Source organism: Theropithecus gelada, chromosome 4, assembly GCF_003255815.1.
Source record: "Theropithecus gelada isolate Dixy chromosome 4, Tgel_1.0, whole genome shotgun sequence".
NCBI lineage: Eukaryota > Metazoa > Chordata > Mammalia > Primates > Cercopithecidae > Theropithecus > Theropithecus gelada.
Genome location: NC_037671.1, coordinates 46,017,924 through 46,037,655, shown reverse-complemented (window position 1 = coordinate 46,037,655; position 19,732 = coordinate 46,017,924). Strand labels below are relative to the sequence as shown.

The window sequence follows — 19,732 nt, the reverse complement described above, 5'->3', positions numbered from 1 at the left end:
TCCAAGAAACTGCCTTTCTCAAAGGGGCCCTGGTGGTCACTTCCCGCAGCCATTTCACCCATCATTGTCTAGTATCTCTTTCATTAGCACATTCCAACCCTCTGCCACTTGGTGTAGAGATGAGCTCCCTGGCTCAGTGGGCCTTTCAGAACCTGGAACCAGATGGAGGTGGAGATAAGAAGGTAAGACAGAACAGGCGGGCCAAGTTCACTGAAGCTTAAGAAAATCATGTTTAGACTGTTTTTAAAAATCCAGGCTGGCTTCCATTCTATAGCATGAAAGGCAAGTCCATGTTCTTCTCACCAGTGCCCACGTAGATGTAGCCATAGTGCTTGGTGCGGGGAGCATGATAGAAGGTGAGGCCTGGCCAGAGCAGGCTGCGCAGCACCACCAGGGCATTGCCCCTCTCCATCTGGATACTCCAGGACCCTGAGAGGAGACAGGCAGGAGGTGAGGCCTGGGTGCTGCTGGAGCCGGAGCTCTGCCCTTCGTGCTGTGGCCCCTGGCTCCTTGGGCAGCCAAGCCCAGGTGCTAAGGTTCCACTGGAGAAAGACCATTTAATTCTCCAGGTGCTTTACTCCCTGATTGCCTTTTAGCCATTATTATTTTCGTTTTAAGAGACATGGTCTCACTCTGTCGCCCAGGCTGGAGTGCGGTGGTGCAACCACAACTCAACCTCAGCCTTGACTCCTGGACTCAAGCAATCCTCCCACCTTAGCCTCCAGAGCAGCTGGGACCGTGGGCACGCACCACCATACCCAGCTAACTTTTTTGGTTTTTTGTAGAGATGGGGCCTCACTGTATTGCCCAGGCTGGTCTCAAACTCCTGGGCTCAGGCGATCCTCCCACCTTGGCCTCCCAAAGTGCTGGGATTACAGATGTGAGCCACCACACCCAGCCCTTTTAGCCATCTCACTGCTCATTAAAACAACTTTCAGGGGGAGGGCAAAGGAAATGAAAAGAGGTGAAACTCAAACCAGTCTGTTTTGTTCCTGTCAGCAGGTCTAGCTAAAGGTTGAGTTGGGGAGGAGGCTGAATCCACAGGCAGAGGGAGTTGGGCTGGGCCAAGGGAGAGACATCGACTCCTCCCACACTACCCAGTACAGTCACCAGTTCTAGTGTGGTTTGCCCCTACTTGCCGTTTTGCTCTGTCTTCCCCATTTCCTGAAGCCTCTCCTGAGTTGGATTAGACCAGACCAGGAAAGGAAGGCTCAAATGGAAGTTTGGGCAGTTCAGGCCTCCTAGCTCAGTGGCCCTTTCTGGCAGCTGGTAGACTGGGAGCCATCCTTGGTGGGAGGGGACTTGGGCTGCCCCTAGTGAGCCTTTGTCCTAGGTTCTGCCCTGGTTTTTGCCTCCCCACACAGGAGCAGCCCAGCTCAGGGCTGAGTCGTGCAGCCATGAGGACTTGGCTGGAAGGGCCTGATTCAGCTCCAGAACCCAGGGAGGGAGCCACAGTGTGGGAGGAAGGAGCCTGGGAAAATCGCCTCTGGATGCAGATCTGGGGCTTCTATTCCCCTGCGCACTGAGGCCTCTCCCGGCCCAGCCACAGCCCTGCTCCAGGCCCTGCCAGAAAGGCAAATGCTTTGAAAGTTTTGGTGTTGGACCAGCCAGCCATGCGCTGAGAGCTGCTCTTCGGCCTTCATCAGCTGCCAGCTCATCCCGGCTGCTTGGCTCCTGCTGCCCCAGCTTCCCACAGGCCACCTCCAACCATGGTCCACCCTAGTCACTCCACACCCTGCAGCCTCACAACTCAGTCCCCACCCACTGGGGGCCACCCTGCATCCAAGAAACCTGATTGCCAGGAACCCCTGACCCTCATGGCAGCTCACCCCTACTCAGGGTACAGCCGCCTGCCCAGGTCAAAACCAGAGTTTTCTGGGAGTATATAGTTTGGCTGTCCCTGGTCCTGCTCAGGGAGAAAGTCAGTCACAAAGCTTACTTTAGCACTGTGCAGTGGCCAGCACCAAGTGCCATCACCCATGCAAAGGTTGAAGTCAGATTCACAGTGTGGACTTGTCAGCTCCACACAGTACCTGCTGGACAACATCAAGAAGAAAGTAGAGTGTCCCTGTGTTAGCCGGGCTCCGGCTGGAACACTGCCCCGAGAAGGAGTATTTCCTCTGACTCTTAAAAGTTTTCTCTGGGTGCTTGGGGTCCTCTGCCTCTCAGACCTGCCCTCAGAGTTTGATAGTCCCTAGCCTGGTACTTTCCTGGTCATGCATCTCCAGAAAAGAGATTGCTTAGGGTTGATGAGGGTGGGGGGTCCAACAGGACAGTGTTCCTACTCCACTGCTTCAGCCTTGGACAAGAAGCACAGACCCAGGAAGATCCCATTCCCTCCCTTGATCACCCCACCAGCCTGGAGTATCATCAGGGTTCAGACTCCATAGGACACAGTACCTCAGCCCCTTGAACTAAGAAAGACCAGACTGCCTCATCTGTATCTGCCTACCGAGGGAGGGCAGCTTGCAGCCTGCCTGGGCCAGTTGCTGCCCTGGAGAAAATGGGATCCTGGAGTCCTCTAACCTAGACCCTTCTCAGTTAATTGCTGCCAGCACCTTAGCATGCCTGGGCAAGGGCTTGGTCCTGCCCTGCGCTCACACCAGCCTGCCTGCCTAGGCTTTGGCCACCTCTTGCCACCAGTATATAATGTGGGGGGCGGGGGGCAGTGTTCTTGGACAGAGTGGCCTAGGCCTATCAGCAGGGACTCCTACCCAGAGAGCAAGGAGAAACTGGCAGGGCAGCTAGGGAAATACAGTGCCCCCGCCTGGCAGGGGGCAATGCTGCGCAGGCGGGAGGGTGCTGGTGGAATACGGTAGCGGCATGTGGGGCCAGTCAGAAACAGCACTGCCTCCCTCCCTCGCATTCCTGTCACACTCCTGTCCTCTCCTCGTCCCTGGCTCAGCTGGTCGCCCGGGAAACACACAGACTCAACGTGCCAGGAGTCACGTAGCATCTACCTGAAGAGCCAAGCACTTGCTGTCACCTTCACCCACTTTCTTACTGCAACTGCTGAACAGGCTGAGCCCAACCAGCTGCTGTCGCCGCCTCCAGGACTCAGGGAAAAGCCCCCTGCAGACTTGGTGCTGCAGGTTTACAGCCCCCGCTCTCTCTTTTCTCCCCAATCCCTCCTGCCCCCTAGCAGCCACTCTTCTCCAGAAGCTGTGTTTTGAGGATGTGATGGGTACAGGTTGGTAAGTCAGGAGGGGGGCCTCCTGGGTTTCCTGGGCCCTCAGGGTCTCACCCACCTTGCTAGTATGGAAACCTCATGCTGGGGTGTACTTTAATTACATTCTCCTGCCATCCTGGAAGAAAGGCAGCTCTGGGATTAAGATCGACGGAGAGTAGGCCAGGCTGGGGACCAGGGCTGTCCAGGGGCAACAGATGGCTTAAATCCTCTCAGATGAGCACCAACAAAATTTTCGTCACAAAAAAAAATAAATGGCCATGGGTTCCCAGTGGGAGAAGCACCCCCACCCCCTGCAAGGGCCATAAGAATCATATACCGCCTAGACGCTTGAGGACAGAGGAGGAGGAAGGAGAAACCCCTGGTTGCCAGACCCCTATCAAATCGATGAGTAGCAATCAGGCTGCGTGGCCCAGAAGGCTGAACACTTGTCAGCCAGGCTTCCAAGGAACTGGGGCAGGAAGAGCCACCTGCACACATCCCGAAAGGAAGGCTGACCCTGGGCACCATGTGCTCCGCCACCCTCGCCCCCTTCCCGGTCCTCTACAACCACCAGCAGCAGCTTGCAAAGGCTGCTTTCCAGGGTGGCAGGCCCATTGCTGCCCTCTGCTGCCTCAACTGAGCATTGCTGCTGAGAAATTGCTTGGGAAGGAGCCCCAGTCTGTCTGCACCTGGAAATTCTGAGGCCTCTGCACCAGCCCAGAGTGGAGCAAGGAGAGGAGCAGTGCCCTCCAACCCTCCTCTTTTACCTCCCAGGATACCGATTCTTGCAAAGCACCTTCTAGTTTACATTTCCCTTTCCTATCCTCTGTTTCATTTGATCTTCCCAAACCTCTGAGGCAAGGGAGGTGTCTTTCTTATTCCAAGGGCATCACAGGTGCCTGTTGTAGCTGCTCCGTGGCTATTTGCTGATATAGTGGATGTTCAGGGAGCACTGAATGGCAAGATACTGCCTAGGAATCTAGGCTCCTGACTGGCATGGTGGCTCACGCCTGTAATCCCAGCACTTGGGGAGGCTGAAGTGGGCAGATCACCTGAGATCAGGAGTTCGAGAGCAGCCTGGCCAACATGGTGAAACCTCATCTCTGCTAAAAATACAAAAATTAGGCATGGTGGCATGCACCTGTAATCCTAGCTACTTGGGAGGCTGAGGCAGGAGAACTGCTTGAACCCAGGAGGCAGAGGTTGTAGTGAGCCGAGGTGGCAGTGAGACTCTTGTCTCAAATATATATATATATATAGCCTCCTGACTCACAGCTGCATCTGTGCCACCTGGCTGCAGCCCAAGGTCAGAGAACTCTTAGTCATTACCCTGGATCCAGCAGGAGGACGGTCCTGCCACCCCAGAACCAGCTACCCACTCCCATGGAACTTTGCAGATCCCTGGACACGGCATGACAACTCATGAGGACAACAGCTCTCCCGCTCCTCTCTTCGGCCAAGGTGTCTCTTGTCACTTTGGCCAAGGGACAAGATGTCGAGTCATTGGCCTACCTCATGGACACAGAGCAGGGGTCCCAGGAACAGGGTCAACCTAAACCACACCTGCTCAGAAGCCACATGAAGTCACCCTGAACAACTGCCTCAGACCCTGAAAGGAAACAGTTATCCTAACTGGCCAGAAAACAGCTGCCAAATCCCATCCCTCCAGCCAGTTCTGGTGTCCCAGGGAACTCCTCCTTGGGGTTTTGGCCCCAATTAGCAGCCCAGCCCAGCTGCTGCCTGCCTGGCAGGGGAGCCTCCAAGCAGCTCAGACTGCTCTTTTCCTAGCTGATAAGGAAGGGGACTAGGGAGGAAAATCAGCTGTCTGTTCTCCTGTGACCATCCACACTTCCACTCCATTGCCATGACCCTCATCAAACCATCATGAGAAAAAGGTGGACCTAGGCTGGGCATGGTTTTTACAGGCTTACACCTGTAATCCCAGCACTTTGGGAGGCTGAGGTGGGTGGATCTCTTGAGCTGAGTTGTTCAAGACCAGCCTGGGCAACATGGTGAAACCTCAACTCTACAAAAAATACAAAAACTAGCCAGGCATAGTGGTCCACACTTGTAGTCCCAGCTACTCGGGAGGCTGAGGTAGGAGGATCACTTGAGCCTGGGAGGTGGAGATTGCAGTGAGCCAAGATTGTCCCACTGGCCACTGCACTCCAGTCAGGGCAAAAGAGCAAGACCATGTCAAATTAAAAAAAAAAAAAAAAAAGAAAAACTGCGCCTGACTTCCTGGAGGCCTTCTGGTAGTAGTGGCTCTGGGAGGCAGGACCTGAAGGTTATGGGGAGGTTTCCCAAGGTAAGGCCAGGAGCATCCCTCCCCTGAGACCCATGTGCACAGGAAATGCCAGGAGTCCTCAGCTTCCAAGTTTCCAGCTCATAAAGCAACATGGTGGGGTGGACTGGGAAGTGGAGCCAGCAGCTGATCCTGCAGCCCTGAGGTTATGACATCAGGGCAGGATGCCTAGGGCCTTGGGTAACTGCAACTCACCCACCTGCCAGGCCCAGATCCCATACCTCCCATAGGCCTGATGAATTCACTTGCCAACTGGACACATCAGAGTGGCTCACCAGGCTGGAGTGCAATGGTGACCAATCACAAGTAACATGAAACTCCTGAGCTCAAGCGATTCTGTCACCTTGACCTCCCAAAGCACTGGAATTACAGGCATGGGCCACCTTGCCCAGCCCCAATCCCTGCAACCTTTAGGAAGACTCCAAAGTCTCACATTTTACTTCTCCTGTTGCAAGGAAAGACAGCTGCCTCCAGGGTCCACCTTACCTGAGACAGCAGAGGGCAGATAGGGCTGACGGTGTTCCCTTAGGAAGACTTTGCTGGGCCCCACCCCATCTAGCTGACTTTGGTCTTGGCTGCAGAAGCTCTATCACCCTCTTCACCCCTCTCAACGCACAGTGGACGAGGCTCCATGGGCAAGGCAGCGCTGCTACACCAGCCCCTCTCACCCAGCACAAAGGAGAGCCTCATCTTCTGATTCTGGAGCATCCAGCTGCAGGTAAGAAAGCTGCAAAGGGCTTCCCAGACACACCCTGAATCAGGGGACAGGGCTGCTATCCTCAGATTAGGGGAATGAAGAGGACTTCTGTAGGCCCACCCCTCAGGCCCTGGCTCTGAGTTTCCATCACCACTCTGTTCCAGGCTCCCTTTGTCAACGAGGGACGTACAGCCCCCTCAGGCTCCTGGCAAGTCTGGGAGCAGAGTCAGAGGAGATGACGGGTGTCTGAGAAGTGTGTCTGATGGGCAAGAAATGCCCCAACCCCTATAGAGCTTCTTCATATCCCCCTACTTGTCCAGGAGACCCTCCTATCTGTCACTACAGCACTGGCCCTGCCCAGAGTAGCTTGACTCAGATGTTCCTGTATGATGGAAGCCCAAATTGCCACTCCTTGATGGCAGCTCCTACCCACTCAGAACCATTGCCTGGCCCCTGGGGCACTGCAGTAGCCCTGAGATGGCCTCATGATCCCTGGCTTGCCCTGCCCTGTCTAGAGCCACCTGTGCACCACTGCCTTATTGTCACAGACCTGCTCACAAGCCACCAGCAGCTTCTACGGCCTTGGTCTTCTAGGCTGTCCTAGGCCTGCCCCAACTCATCTCTAAGGACTTGCTACCACTAAAAAAATTAATAAGTCCGGGTGCGGTGGCTCACGCCTGTAGTCCCAGCTACTCAGGAGGCTGAGACACTAGAATCGCTTGAACCTGGGAGGCAGATGTTGCAGTGAGCCGAGATCGTGCCACTGTGCTCCAGCCTGGGCGAGAAACTCCGTCTCAAATAAACTCCGTTTCAAAATAATAATAATAATTATTATTATTATTATTATTATATTATTATTATTATTATTATTATCACAGGCTCACTTTGATATATGGGTCTTCACAAACACTGCAGTTTTTATAGACTGAAGGTCTGTGGCCACCCTGTGTAAAGCAGTATATCAGTGCCATTTTTCCAACAGCATGTGCTCACTTTGTATCTGTGTAACATTTTGGTAGTTTTCACAACTTTTCAATTTTTTTTTTTTTTTTTTGTCTGAGACAGAGTCTCGCTGTCACCAAGGCTGGAGTGCAGTGGCGTGATCTCGGCTCACTGCAACCTCTGCCTCCCAGGTTCAAGTGATTCTCATGTCTCAGCCTCCTGAGTAGCTGGGACTACAGGTGTGCACACTACACCTGGCTAATTTTTATATTTTTAGTATAGATGGGGTTTCACTATGTTGGCCAGACTGGTCTCAAACTCTTGGCCTCTAGTGATCTGCTGCCTCGGTCTCCCAAAGTGCTGGAATTACAGGCATGAGCCACCGCACTCGGCCCTTTTTTTTATTATTATATTTGTTACAGTGTTCTGTGATCAGTGATCTTTGATGTTACTATTGTATTGTTTTGGGGCACCACGAACTACATCCATTTAAGATGGCAAACCTAATTGATAAATATGTGTCTTCTGACTTCTCCCAGCCCTCTCCCTCTCCTCAGGCCGCCCTATTCCCTGAGACACAACAATCATTAAATTAGGCCAATTAATAACTCTACAGAGGCTGGATGCATTGGTTCATGCCCGTAATCCCAGCACTCTGGGAGGCTGAGGGAGGTGGATCACCTGAGGTCAGGAGTTCGAGACCAGCCTGGCCAACATGGTGAAACCCTGTCTCTACTAAAAATACAAAAATTAGCCAGGCATGGTGGCACATGCCTGTAATCCCAGCTACTCAGGAGGCTGAGGCAGAAGAATCACTTGAACACGGGAGGCGGAGGTTGCAGTGAGCTGAGATTGTGCCATTGCACTCCAGCCTGGGCAACAGAGTGAGACTCTGTCTCAAAAAAAATAAAAAATAAAATAACTCTACAGTAGACTCTAAGTGTTAGGTGAAAGGAAGAATCCTACACCTCTCACTTTAAATCAAAAGCTAGAAATGACTAAGTTTAGTAAGGAAGGCATGTCAAAAGCTGAGATAGAGCCAGGCATGGTGGCTCATGCCTGTAATCCCAGCACTTTAGGAGGCTGAGACAGGAGTACTGTTTGAGTGCAGGAGTTTGAGACCAGCCTGGGCAACACAGCAAGACTCCATTTCTACAAAACAAAACAAAACAAAATTGCCAGGTATGGTGCACACACCTATTGTGTGTGCTGTTGCACTCCTCAAGAGGTTGAAGCAGGAGGATCACTTGAGCCCAGGAGTTCGAGGTTACAGTGAGTTATGATCACGCCACTGCACTCCAGCCTGGGTGATGAAGCAAGACCCTATCTCTAAAACCAAAAATAAAAAAAAATTGAGATAGGCTGAAAGATAGGCCTCTTATACCAAACAGCTAAGCTGTGAATACAAATAAAAGTCCTTGAAGGAAATTAAAAGTGCAACTCCAGTGAACATATAAATGATAAGAAAGTGAAACAGCCTTCTTGCTGATATGTAGAAAGTTTGAGTGGTCTAGATAGGAAATCAAACCAGCCACAACCTTCTCTTAAGCCAAAGCCTAATCCAGAGCAAGGCCCTAACTCTCTTCAATTCTATAAAGGCTGAGAGGTGAGGAAGCTACAGAAGAAATGTTGGAAGCTAACAAAGGTTAGTTCATTGACTGGGCATGGTTGCTCATGCCTGTAATCCTAGCACTTTGGGAGGCTGAGGCAGGAGGATGGCTTGAGCCAAGGGGTTGGGGCCAGCCTGGGCAACATAGGGAGACCCTGTCTCTACAAGAAATAAGTCAGGCATAGTGGCACACACCTGTAGTCCCAACTACTCAGGAGGCTGAGGTGGGAAGATCACTTGAGCCTGGGAAGTCGAGGCTACAGTGAAGCATGATCACGCTGTTGCACTCCAGCTTGTGCAACAGAGTGAGACTCTGTCTCAATCAATCGATCAATCAATCAATGTTAGTTCATGAGATTTAAGGCAAGAAGCTGTCCCTATCACATAAAAGTACAAAGTGGAGTGGCAAGTGCTAATGTAGAAGCTGCAGCAAGTTAACCAGAAAACTTAGCTAAGATCACTGATTAAGCTGGCTACAATAAACATAGATTTTTAATGGAGATGAAACAGCCTTCTACTGGAAGAATATGCCATCTAGGACCTTTTTTTTTTTTTTTTTTTTGAGACAGAGTCTCGCTCTGTCACCCAGGCTGGAGTACAGTGGCACAATCTTGGCTCACTGCAACCTCTGCCTCCCGGGTTCAAACAATTCTCCTGCCTCAGCCTCCTGAATAGCTGGGATTACAGGTGCAGGCCACCATGCCTGGCTAATTTTTGTATTTTTAGTAGAGATGGGGTTTCACCATGTTGGCCAGGCTGCTCTCGAACTCCTGACCTCAGGTGATCCGCCCACCTTGGCCTCCCAAAGTGTTGAGATGACAAGCGTGAACCACCTACCCGGCCTAACATCTAGGACTTTCATAGCTAAAGAGAAGTCAATACCTGGCTTTAAAGCTTCAGAGAACAGGCTGACTCTTTTTAGTGGCTCATACAGCTGGTGACTTTAAGTTGAAGCCAATGCTCATTTACCATTTTGAAAATCCTAGGGCCCTTAAGAATTATGCTAAATCTGCTCTGCCTGTGCTCTATAGATGGACCAACAAACCCTGGATGATAGCATGTCTGTTCACAGCCTGGTTTACTGAATAAGTCCACTTTTGAGACCTACTGCTCAGAAAAAAGGATGCCTTTCAAATTACTACTGCTCATTGACAATGCACCTGGTCACCCAAGAGCTCTGATGGAGATGTACAACGAGATTAAAGTCGTTTTCCTGCCTGCTAACACGACATCCATCCTGCATCCATGGATCCAGGAGTGACTTCACCTTTCAAGTCTTATTTTAAAAAGACATTTCATAAAGCTATAACCGCCATAGATAATGATTCCTCTGATGGATCTGGGCAAAGTAAATTTAAAACATTTTGGAAAAGATTCATCACTTTAGATGACATTAAGAATATTCATGACTAGGCCAGGTGCAGTGGTTCACATCTGTAATCCCCGCACTTTGGGAGGCTGAAACTGGCGGATCACGAGGTCAGAAGATCGAAACCATCCTGGTTAACACAGTAAAACCCCGTCTCTACTAAAAATACAAAAAATTAGCTGAGCGTGGTGATGGGCGCCTGTAGTCCCAGCTACTCAGGAGACTGAGGCAGAAAAATCACTTGAACCCGGGAGGTGGAAGTTGCAGTGAGCTGAGATCATGCCACTGTACTCCAGCCTGGGCGACACAGTGAGACTCTGTCTCAAAAAATAAATAAATAAATAAATAAGAATATGTATGACTCATGGGAATGTCAACATTAACAGGAGTTTGGGAGAAGTTGATTCCAACCCTCGTGGATGATATTAACAAGTTCAAGACTTCAGTGGAGGGCCAAGCACAGTGCCTCACACCAGTAAGCCCAACATTTTGGAAGGCTGAGGTGGGTGGATCACTTGAGGTCAGGAGTTCAAGACCAGCCTGGCCAACATGGTGAACTCATCTCTACTGAAGATACAAAAAATAGCCAGGCATTGTGGCGCATGAATGTAATCTAGCTGTTTAGGAGGCTGAGGCAGGAAAATCACTTGAACCCAGGTGGCAGGGGTTGCAGTGAGCTGAGATCACACCACTGCATTCCAGCCTGGGCAAAAGAGCAAGACTCTGTCTCAAAAAAAAAAAAAAAAAAAAAAAACAGGCCAGGCTGGGCGCGGTGGCTCACGCCTGTAATCCAACACTTTGGGAGGCCAAGGTGGGCAGATCACCTGAGGTCATGAGTTCAAGAGCAGCCTGGACAACTTGGTGAAACCCTGTCTCTACTGAAAATATTTTAAAAATTAGCCAGGCACGGTGGCAGGCACCTGTAATTCCAGCTATTCAGGAGGCTGAGGCAGGAGAATTGCTTGAACCTGGGAGGCAGAAGTTGCAGTGAGCTGAGATGGCACCATTGCACTCCAGCCTGGGTGACAGAGTGAGACTCCATTTCAAAAAATAATAAAAATAAATAAATAAATAAAAGTAAAAAGTAGAAATACAAAAATTAGCCTATCATGGGCCAGGCACGGTGGCTCACGCCTGTAATCCCAGCACTTTGGGAGGCCAAGGCGGGCAGATCACAAGGTCAGGAGATCAAGCCATAGATTTTTAATGGAGATGAAACAGCCTTCTATTGGAAGAATATGCCATCTAGGACTTTTTTTTTTTTTTTTTTGAGACAGAGTCTCGCTCTGTCACCCAGGCTGGAGTGCAGTGGCACAAGTGCTCTGTCACCCAGGCTGGAGTGCAGTGGAGTGCAGTGGCTAACACAGTGAAAGCCCACCTCTACTAAAAAAAATACAAAAAATTGGCCAGGCGTGATGGCGGGCGCCTGTAGTCCCAGCTACTCAGGAGGCTGAGGCAGGAGAATGACGTAAATCCGGGAGGTGGAGCTTGCAATGAGCCAAGATCATGCCACTTCCCTCCAGCCTGGGCAACAAAGCGAGACTCCATCTCAAAAAACAAAAATTAGCCGGGCTTAGTGGCTGGTGCTTGTAATCCCAGCTATTCAGTAAACTGAGGTAGGATAATCTCTTGAACCCAGAAGGCGGAAGTGGCAATGAGCTGAGATCATTGCACTCCAGGCTGGGTTACAAGAGTGAGACTCCATCTCAAAACAAAAAAAAAAGACTTCAGTGGAGGAAGTAACTGCAGACATGGTGGAAGTAGAAAAAGAACTAGAATTCAGAAGTGGAGCCTGAAGATATGACTGAATTGCTGCAACCTCATGAATGGATGATGGGTTACTTGAATGGATGAGGGGTTGCTTCTTACAGATGAGCAAAGAAAGTGGTTTCTTAAGCTGGAACCCACTCCTAGTGAAGATGCTGTGAACATTGTTGAAATGAGAACATCAAAGGATTAAGAATATTACCTAAGCCAGGTTCGGTGGCTTACACCTGTAATCCCAGCACTTTGGGAGGCCGAGGCAGGCAGATCACAAGGTCAAGAAATCGAGACCATCCTGGCCAACATGGTGAAATCCCATCTCTACTAAAAATACAAAAATTAGCTGGGCATGGCCGGGCACGGTGGCTCACGCCTGTAATCCCAGCACTTTGGAAAGTTGAGGTGGGCAAATCACAAGGTCAGGAGATTGAGACCATCTTGGCTAACACAGTGAAACCCCGTCTACTAAAAATACAAAAACAAAAATTAGCCAGGCATGGTGGCAGGCGCCTGTAGTCCCAGCTACTCAGGAGGCTGAGGCGGGAAAATGGCATAAACCTGGGAGGCAGAGCTTGCAGTGAGCTGAGACCGTGCCACTGAACTCCAGCCGAGGCAGCAAAGCGAGACTCTGTCTCAAAAAAAAAAAAAAAAAAAATTAGCTGGCCATGGTGGCGCACACCTGTAGTCCCAGCTACTCAGGAGGCTAGGGCAGGAGAATCGCTTGAACCCGGGAGGTGGTTGCAGTGAGCCACTGCACTCCAGCCTGGCAACAGAATGAGATTTCGTCTCAAAAAAAAAAAAAGAATATTACCTAAACTTAATTGATAAAGTAGTAGCAAGGTTTGAAAGGATTAATTCCAATGCTGAAAGAAATTCTACTGTGGATAAAATGCTATCAAACAGTACTGCATGCTAGATAAATCTTTTGTGAAAGGAAGAGTCCATTGATGTGGCAAGCTTTGTTGTCGTCTTGTTTTAGAAAATTGCCACAGCCACCCCCAGCCTTCAGCAATCACCACCCTGACCAGTCAGCAACCATCAACATCAAGGCAACACCCTCCACCAGCAAAAAGACTACAATTCACTGACGGGTCAGGTGATCATTAGTATTGTTATGAAATAAAGAATTTTTAATTGTTTTTAACATTTTTAGACATAATGCTATTGCATACTTAACAAACTATAGTATAGTATAAACACAACTTTTCAAAAAATGTGTGACTCACTTTACTGCAGTATTCACTTTATTGTGGTGGTCAGGAACCAAACTTGCAATATCTCTGAGGTATTTTTCTTTTTTTTTTTTTTTTTTTTTGAGACAGAGTTTTGCTCTGTTGCCCAGGCTGGAGTGCAGTGGCACAATCTCAGCTCACTGCAACCTCTGCCTCCCAGGTTCAAGCAATTCTCCCTACCTCAGCCTCCCAAGTAGCTGGGTTTATAGGCGTGCGCTACCACACCCAGCTAATTTTTCTATTTTTAGTAGAGACGGGGTTTTGCCATGTTGGCCAGGCTGGTCTCGAACTCCTGACCTCCAGTGATCTGCCCACCTTGGCCTCCCAAAGTGCTGGGACCCGCTGGTGTGTTCATTTTCATTTGAGTCCTTACTGTGCATTAGCCACTGTTATAAGTATTTTGTACATGAGTTTACTCATTTAATTCTGGCATCCAAATGCTCACCAGGCCTGACCCTGCTTAGCTTCCAAGATCAGAAGAGATTAGGCATGTTCAGGGTGGTATAGGAGTAGTCCATTTAATTCTCATAAAAACTCAGTGAGGTAGAAAATATCAATTCTCCCCTTTATAGAAATGAGAAAACTGAGGTACTGGGAAATGGAGGGATTTGCATGAAGTCACACAGCTAGTAAGGGGCCAATTCAGGATTCCAACCCAGCCTGTCTGATTCCACAGACCTTGTGTCGCCATCCCCATCCTGAGATACCGCCCAGTTGGGTCGTTCACTGCTCTTCAGAAGTGTTTCCCCCAGAGGTGTGGGTGACTATTGTCCTGTAGTTCCTATTGTCATTTAAACTGTTGTTTACTTAACAATCCAGTTCATGCCAGAGCCATGGAGTTCTAACACTTTAACACTTACTGTGTCCTTGGGTTTAACTCTCTGAGCCCCTGTTTCCTCATCTGTAAAATGGGGATAAAAATAATAGGCTGGCTGTGAAAATTAAAATGAGATAAGGCATGGCAAGAGCTGAGTACGGTGCCTGACACACGATAAGCGCGTCATGTTTCATGAGTTAGTTGTTATTGTTGTCATTATCATTGCCGTCATCATCATTAGATCCTTCTCATTCTCAGGAATACCCAACAAGGGAAGAGAAAGAAATGGGGCACTGAGTCTGTGCCTTGGGCCTGGCCCCCAATGGCCTAGAGCCTGGCACCTGAATTGGGTTATAGCATCCGAGGACATGTTGTTCTCTACGGGAGATGCTCAAGGGAAGGAAATGGGGTCAGCAGCACCAGCTATGTGCCAAGCATTATATCCAGTCCCCAAATCCCAGACTTCCAAAAGTAACAGTTGAGATGTAAGTATGGCTAATATTTCCAGGGATATTTGGGAAAAGATTCCCAACCTGCCTCCATTCAAGATTGCTACAAAAATCAAGAGACACTGAGATACCTCCTCTCTGTGAAAACATATGGAAAACAATCCTACCTTTTGTAATTCAAGAACATTCATCAGTGTGTACTATAAACTGGGCCCTGGGGAAGCCCCACCCTCAAAAACCCATGGTGAACCACCAATTCCCACTAGGCCCTTGGTTCCAGTCTCAGAGAAAAATGGCAGGTGGCATGGCCTGCTGCTGTGGCCTGAGGACAAATTCCATGGCCTCGAGGTAATGGACTATTACCTTTGGGAATGTCATGCTCCAAGGAGTCCATGAAATCCAGGGAGGGGTCCAGGTCAGCCTTCTCAAGCAAGGTCTTATTCTTTAGCTCAACAGGCTCCCTGAAATGGAAGTAGGAGCTGAGCTTCTTGGCCTCAGACAAGGACAGTCCTAGAAAGAGGTGGCAGGCAGGAAAAGGATGGTTAGCCCAAAACCCCCCAGCCCCCTTTCTTTCTGCACTGGGACCACATGGTAGGGCTTACAAAAGACCGTGTCAACCACTGACAGAGAACTGAAGGAAGGAAATGGATTAGCGTTCCCTCAGTCCAAACTCGGACCAGATCCTGCCATAAACAGAGTCCAGCCAGGCGCGATGGCTCATGCCTGTAATCGCAGCACTTTGGGAAGCCAAGGCAGGCAGATCACCTGAGGTCGGGAGTTTGAGAACAGCCCGGCCAACATGGCAAAACCCTGTCTCTACTAAAAATACAAAAATTAGGCCGGGCGCGGTGGCTCAAGCCTGTAATCCCAGCACTTTGGGAGGCCGAGACGGGCGGATCACGAGGTCAGGCGATCGAGACCATCCTGGCTAACACGATGAAACCCCGTCTCTACTTAAAAAAAAAGATACAAAAAACTAGCCGGGCGTGGTGGCGGGCGCCTGTAGTCCCAGCTACTCCGGAGGCTGAGGCAGGAGAATGGCGTGAACCCGGGAGGCGGAGCTTGCAGTGAGCCGAGATCGGGCCACTGCAATCCAGCCTGGGCGACAGAGCGAGACTCCGTCTCAAAAAAAAAAAAAAAAAAAAAAAAAAAAAAAAAAAAAATTAGCCGGGCATGGTAGTGGGTGTCTGTAATCCCAGCTACTCGGGAGGCTGAGGCAGGAGAATCCCTTGAACCCAGGAGGCAGGGGTTGCAGTGAGCCAAGATCGTGCCACTGCACTCCAGCCTGGATGACAAGAGCGAAACTCCATCAAGAAAGAAAGAAAAGGAGGGAGGGAGGGAGGGAGGAAAAGAAGGGAAAGGAAGGAAGAAAGGAAGGAAGGAAGGAAGGAAGGAAGTCCAAGGAGGAAGGAGATAGGAAAAGGCCCAGACCCATGTAAAGCCCTGGGACCAAGGGACTACATGCTCTCCCACTCCTCAGGCTGAAGAGAGTCAGGGACCACTGACTGGGGAGCCCATACTGACCACTGGTGCCAGGTCACTGGGCATACCCTTCCAGGTGATAAGGTCACAGCTACTTCTTCTCTGATAAAGTGTGTAAGTACCCCCACTGGACTCCCAGACATATGTTTTATTGTGCTTGGGAAAAGACACCCCCCAGCCCTTGAGAAGGGCCCCAGAGAACTTACCTTCAAAGGTCCGATTGACATGGGTGGGTCCAAAAGGTGTCTTGAAGAGGGCGCCTCGGGGGATGATGGCCACAGCCTTGTCAATCTGGTCAATGACAGACACCAAGCGGGTCTCTTCCTTGATTTGGACCTGAGGAGACAGGAGAGGAGCCCCCCCTGCCAGGGCACTGTGCCCATCCACCCCGGCACAAGGTCCCTCTGCATGGTCATCTCACCTGCACCACCACAGTGTAGTGGACACCAGAGCCACGCAGATCACTCTGGGCAAGCCCTCACCTTCCTTCCTATCAAGATTTTCTTCCTCTCTTTTTATTTATTTTTTAATTCGTAATACATACAGGTGGTATGATATTCAAAACTACAAAAAAAAAAATCAGTCTTTCTCTCACCCCCGTCTCTGATCCCCTAGTTGCCCTCACTGGGGACAACCATCATTGAAGGTTTCTCGTGTACTCTTCCAGAGGCATACCATCCTATCAGCATATTTAAATGTTGCTTATTTTGCCTTCTTAAAATATAAAAGTAATCATGCTCACTGTAGAATATTTGGACAATACAGAAAGACATACCAAAGAGAATTAAAACCACTCATAACCCTACCTCCTAAAGATAATCACTGATAACATATTGGTATACTTTCTTTGTGTTTTGTTGTTGTTGTTGTTGTTTTGTCTTTGTTTTTGTTTTGAGACAGGGTCTCACTCTGTCACCTAGGCTGGAGTGCAGTGGCGCAATCATGGCTCACTGCAGCCTCAACTTCCCAGGCTCAGATGATCCTCCCACCTCAGCCTCCCGAGTAGCTGGGAGTACAAGCACATGTCACCACACCTGGCGAATTTCTGTTTTTTATTATTATTTATTTATTTATTTTTGAGACCGAGTCTTGCTCTGTCACCCAGGATGGAGTGCAGTGCAGTGATCTCAGCTCACTGCAATCTCTACCTCCTGGGTTCAAGTGATTCTCCTGCCTCAGCCTCCTGAGTAGCTGGGACTACAGGAGTGCACCACCGCACCCAGCTAATTTTTGTATTTTTAGTAGAGACAGAGTTTCACCATGTTGGCCAGGCTGGTCTTGAACTCCTGACCTCAGGTGATCCACCCACCTTGGCCTCCCAGACTGCTGGGATTACAGGTGTGAGCCACTATGCCTGGTCAATTTTTGTATTTTTGGTAGGGACAGGGTTTCTCCATGTTGCCCAGGCTGATCTCCAACTCCTGGGCTCAAGCAGTCTGCCTGCCTCAGCCTTCAAAGTGCTAGGATTACAGGGTGAGCCACAGCGGCCAGCCCTCTATGCATATATTTAAAGCAAAATTAGAGTCACAGTTTATATTGTTTCATATCCTTCTCTTCAGTTTAACATTATTTTGCAAGCATTTCCCCATATCATACCATTTTTACACAGATGAAATTTAGTTACAATTTCTATCTAGGGCAACCCTGAACAAAAGGATTTCATAGAGATTTTGTGGAAGAGCTCGACAGAGAATGCATGTCAACAGAGGCCCCCAGAGAGTCACGGAGCCACCTATTTGCCATGGGCGGCCTACCTGAATGGTTTACAAAAGAAAGGTAGAAACTAAGCTTTAACAAGTGCTGAGGCCAGGGTCTTTAAATATGTCACCTTATTTAATCCACACAAGCCTGCAAAGCAAATAAAATTATCTCAATTTTACAGAAAAATGATAATAAAACTGAGGCTCATGGCTGGGTGCGGTGGTTCACACCTGTAATCCCAGCACTTTGGGAGGCTGAGGTGGGCAGATCACCTGAGGTCGGGAGTTTGAGACCAGCCTGATCAACATGTAGAAACTCCATCTCTACTAAAAATACAAAATTAGCCAGGTGAGGTGCCAGGTGCCTGTAATCCCAGCTACTTGGGAGACTGAGGCAGGAGAATCACTTGAACCCGGGAGGCAGAGGCTGCGGTGAGCCAAGATCGCGCCATTGCACTCCAGCCTGGGTGTGATAGCGAGACTCCATCTCAAAAAAAAAAGAATGGGAAGGCTCTTTAAGACACTGATATAGAAAGATCTCCAAAATATATTGTTAGGTGAAAAAAAGCAAGGTTCAGAATCATGTGTATAACTTACTGCCATGTTTTGTTTTATTTAGTTTTGTTAAGGTAAAAAGAGAATATGTATAGGTATGGTGTTTGTTGAGGCTTATACTTGCATGAACTGTCTCCAGAAGCAGCAACTGGAAATTTAATGTGAATTCAAATGCCCAGGGGATTTTTTTTTTTTTTCTGAGACGGAGTCTCGCTTTGTCACCCAGGCTGGAGTGCAGTGGTGCGATCTAGGTTTACTGCAAGCTCCGCCTCCCGGGTTCACGCCATTCTCCTGCCTCATCCTCCCGAGTAGCTGGGACTACAGGCGCCCGCCACCACGCCCGGCTAATTTTTTGTATTTTTAGTAGAGACGGGGTTTCACCGTGTTAGCCAGGATGGTCTCGATCTCCTGACCTCGTGATCTGCCCGCCTTGGCCTCCCAAAGTGCTGGGATTACAGGTGTGAGCCACAGTGCCCAGCCAATGCCCAGGGGATTTTTTTTTAAAGGCAGATACCTGATGCTGGGGCCCAAGATCCTACATTTCTAACTCTTAGGACATGGTGAAGCTTCTGATCCAGACTCTACTTGGAGCAGAAAAATTTAGACACACACATACACATATGTACACACATATGCACATGCAAAATAGTTAACGTCAGACCAGGTGCGGTGGCTCATGCCTGTAATCACAACACTTTGGGAGCCTGAGGCAGTTGGATCACCTGAGGTCGGGAGTTCGAGCCCAGCCTGGCCAACATGGTAAAACCCCGTCTGTACTAAAAATACAAAAATTAGCTGGGTGTGGTGTTAGGCACCTGTAATCCCAGCTACTTGGGAGGCTGAAGCAGGAGAATTGCTTGAACCCAGGAGGCGGAGGTTGCAGTGAGCTGAGATGGCGCCAATGCACTCCAGCCTGAGCGACAAAGCAAGACTCCGTCTCAAAAAACAGGAAGGAAGGAAGGAAGGGAGGGAGGGAGGGAGGGAGGGAGGGAGGGAGGAAGGAAGGAAGGAAGGAAGGAAGGAAGGAAGGAAGGAAGGAAGGAAGAAGAAATAGTTAATGTCCCCTAAATAGAGGACCTGTGTGACTAGTGGACAGAGAGAGGAGGAAACTTTACTATATTCCTTTTTGTACCTTTGAATTTTGAACATGCGAATTTATTATTTTGTGAAATGAAAACTGATACTAAAATATAAGAACCTGTGCACATTCCCTGACCCCAGAGTCCAGCACAGAGCACCCCTTCTTCCCAGTCCCCACCCCAGAGCCTACCCACTGCCTTTATCCAGTTGCTTAGGAGGTAGCTGTGTGGCCTTGGGCACATCACTTAACCTCTCTCTCTAAACTGGTAGGAGAATGTCCTCTTCTCTACCACCTGGAAAGTAATGTACCAACTCCATAGGGTTTTAAGGATGAAACGAGATGATATAGGCACAGTAGCATGTTGCCTAGCACACCCAGGTACTCAATAACCAACGTGGCACAAAGATAATAATAACATTAGTCGCCAGGGATGGTGGCTCATGCTTGCACTCCTAGCTACTTGGGAGGCTGAGGCAAAAGGATTATTTGAGCCCAGGAGTTTGAGACCAGCCTGGGTAACACAATGAGATTCCTGTCTCAAAAAAAAAAAAAAAAAAAAAA

At 49.3% G+C, this 19,732-nt stretch overlaps 1 protein-coding gene across 1 annotated transcript in view; it reads right to left on the bottom strand.

Moving 5' to 3' along the window:
* Window positions 1–211: 211 nt before the first annotated feature.
* Window positions 212–19,732, bottom strand: part of RSPH9 (radial spoke head 9 homolog) — a 25,972-nt gene continuing 6,451 nt past the window's right edge. Inside the window, exons 3-5 of the mRNA XM_025383688.1 lie at window positions 16,042–16,171; window positions 14,717–14,863; window positions 212–429 (exon numbers count right to left, since the gene is read on the bottom strand). Coding sequence (XP_025239473.1) covers window positions 269–429; window positions 14,717–14,863; window positions 16,042–16,171 — 438 coding nt within the window. The 3' untranslated portion in view covers window positions 212–268. The remainder of the gene's footprint in view (window positions 430–14,716; window positions 14,864–16,041; window positions 16,172–19,732) is intronic.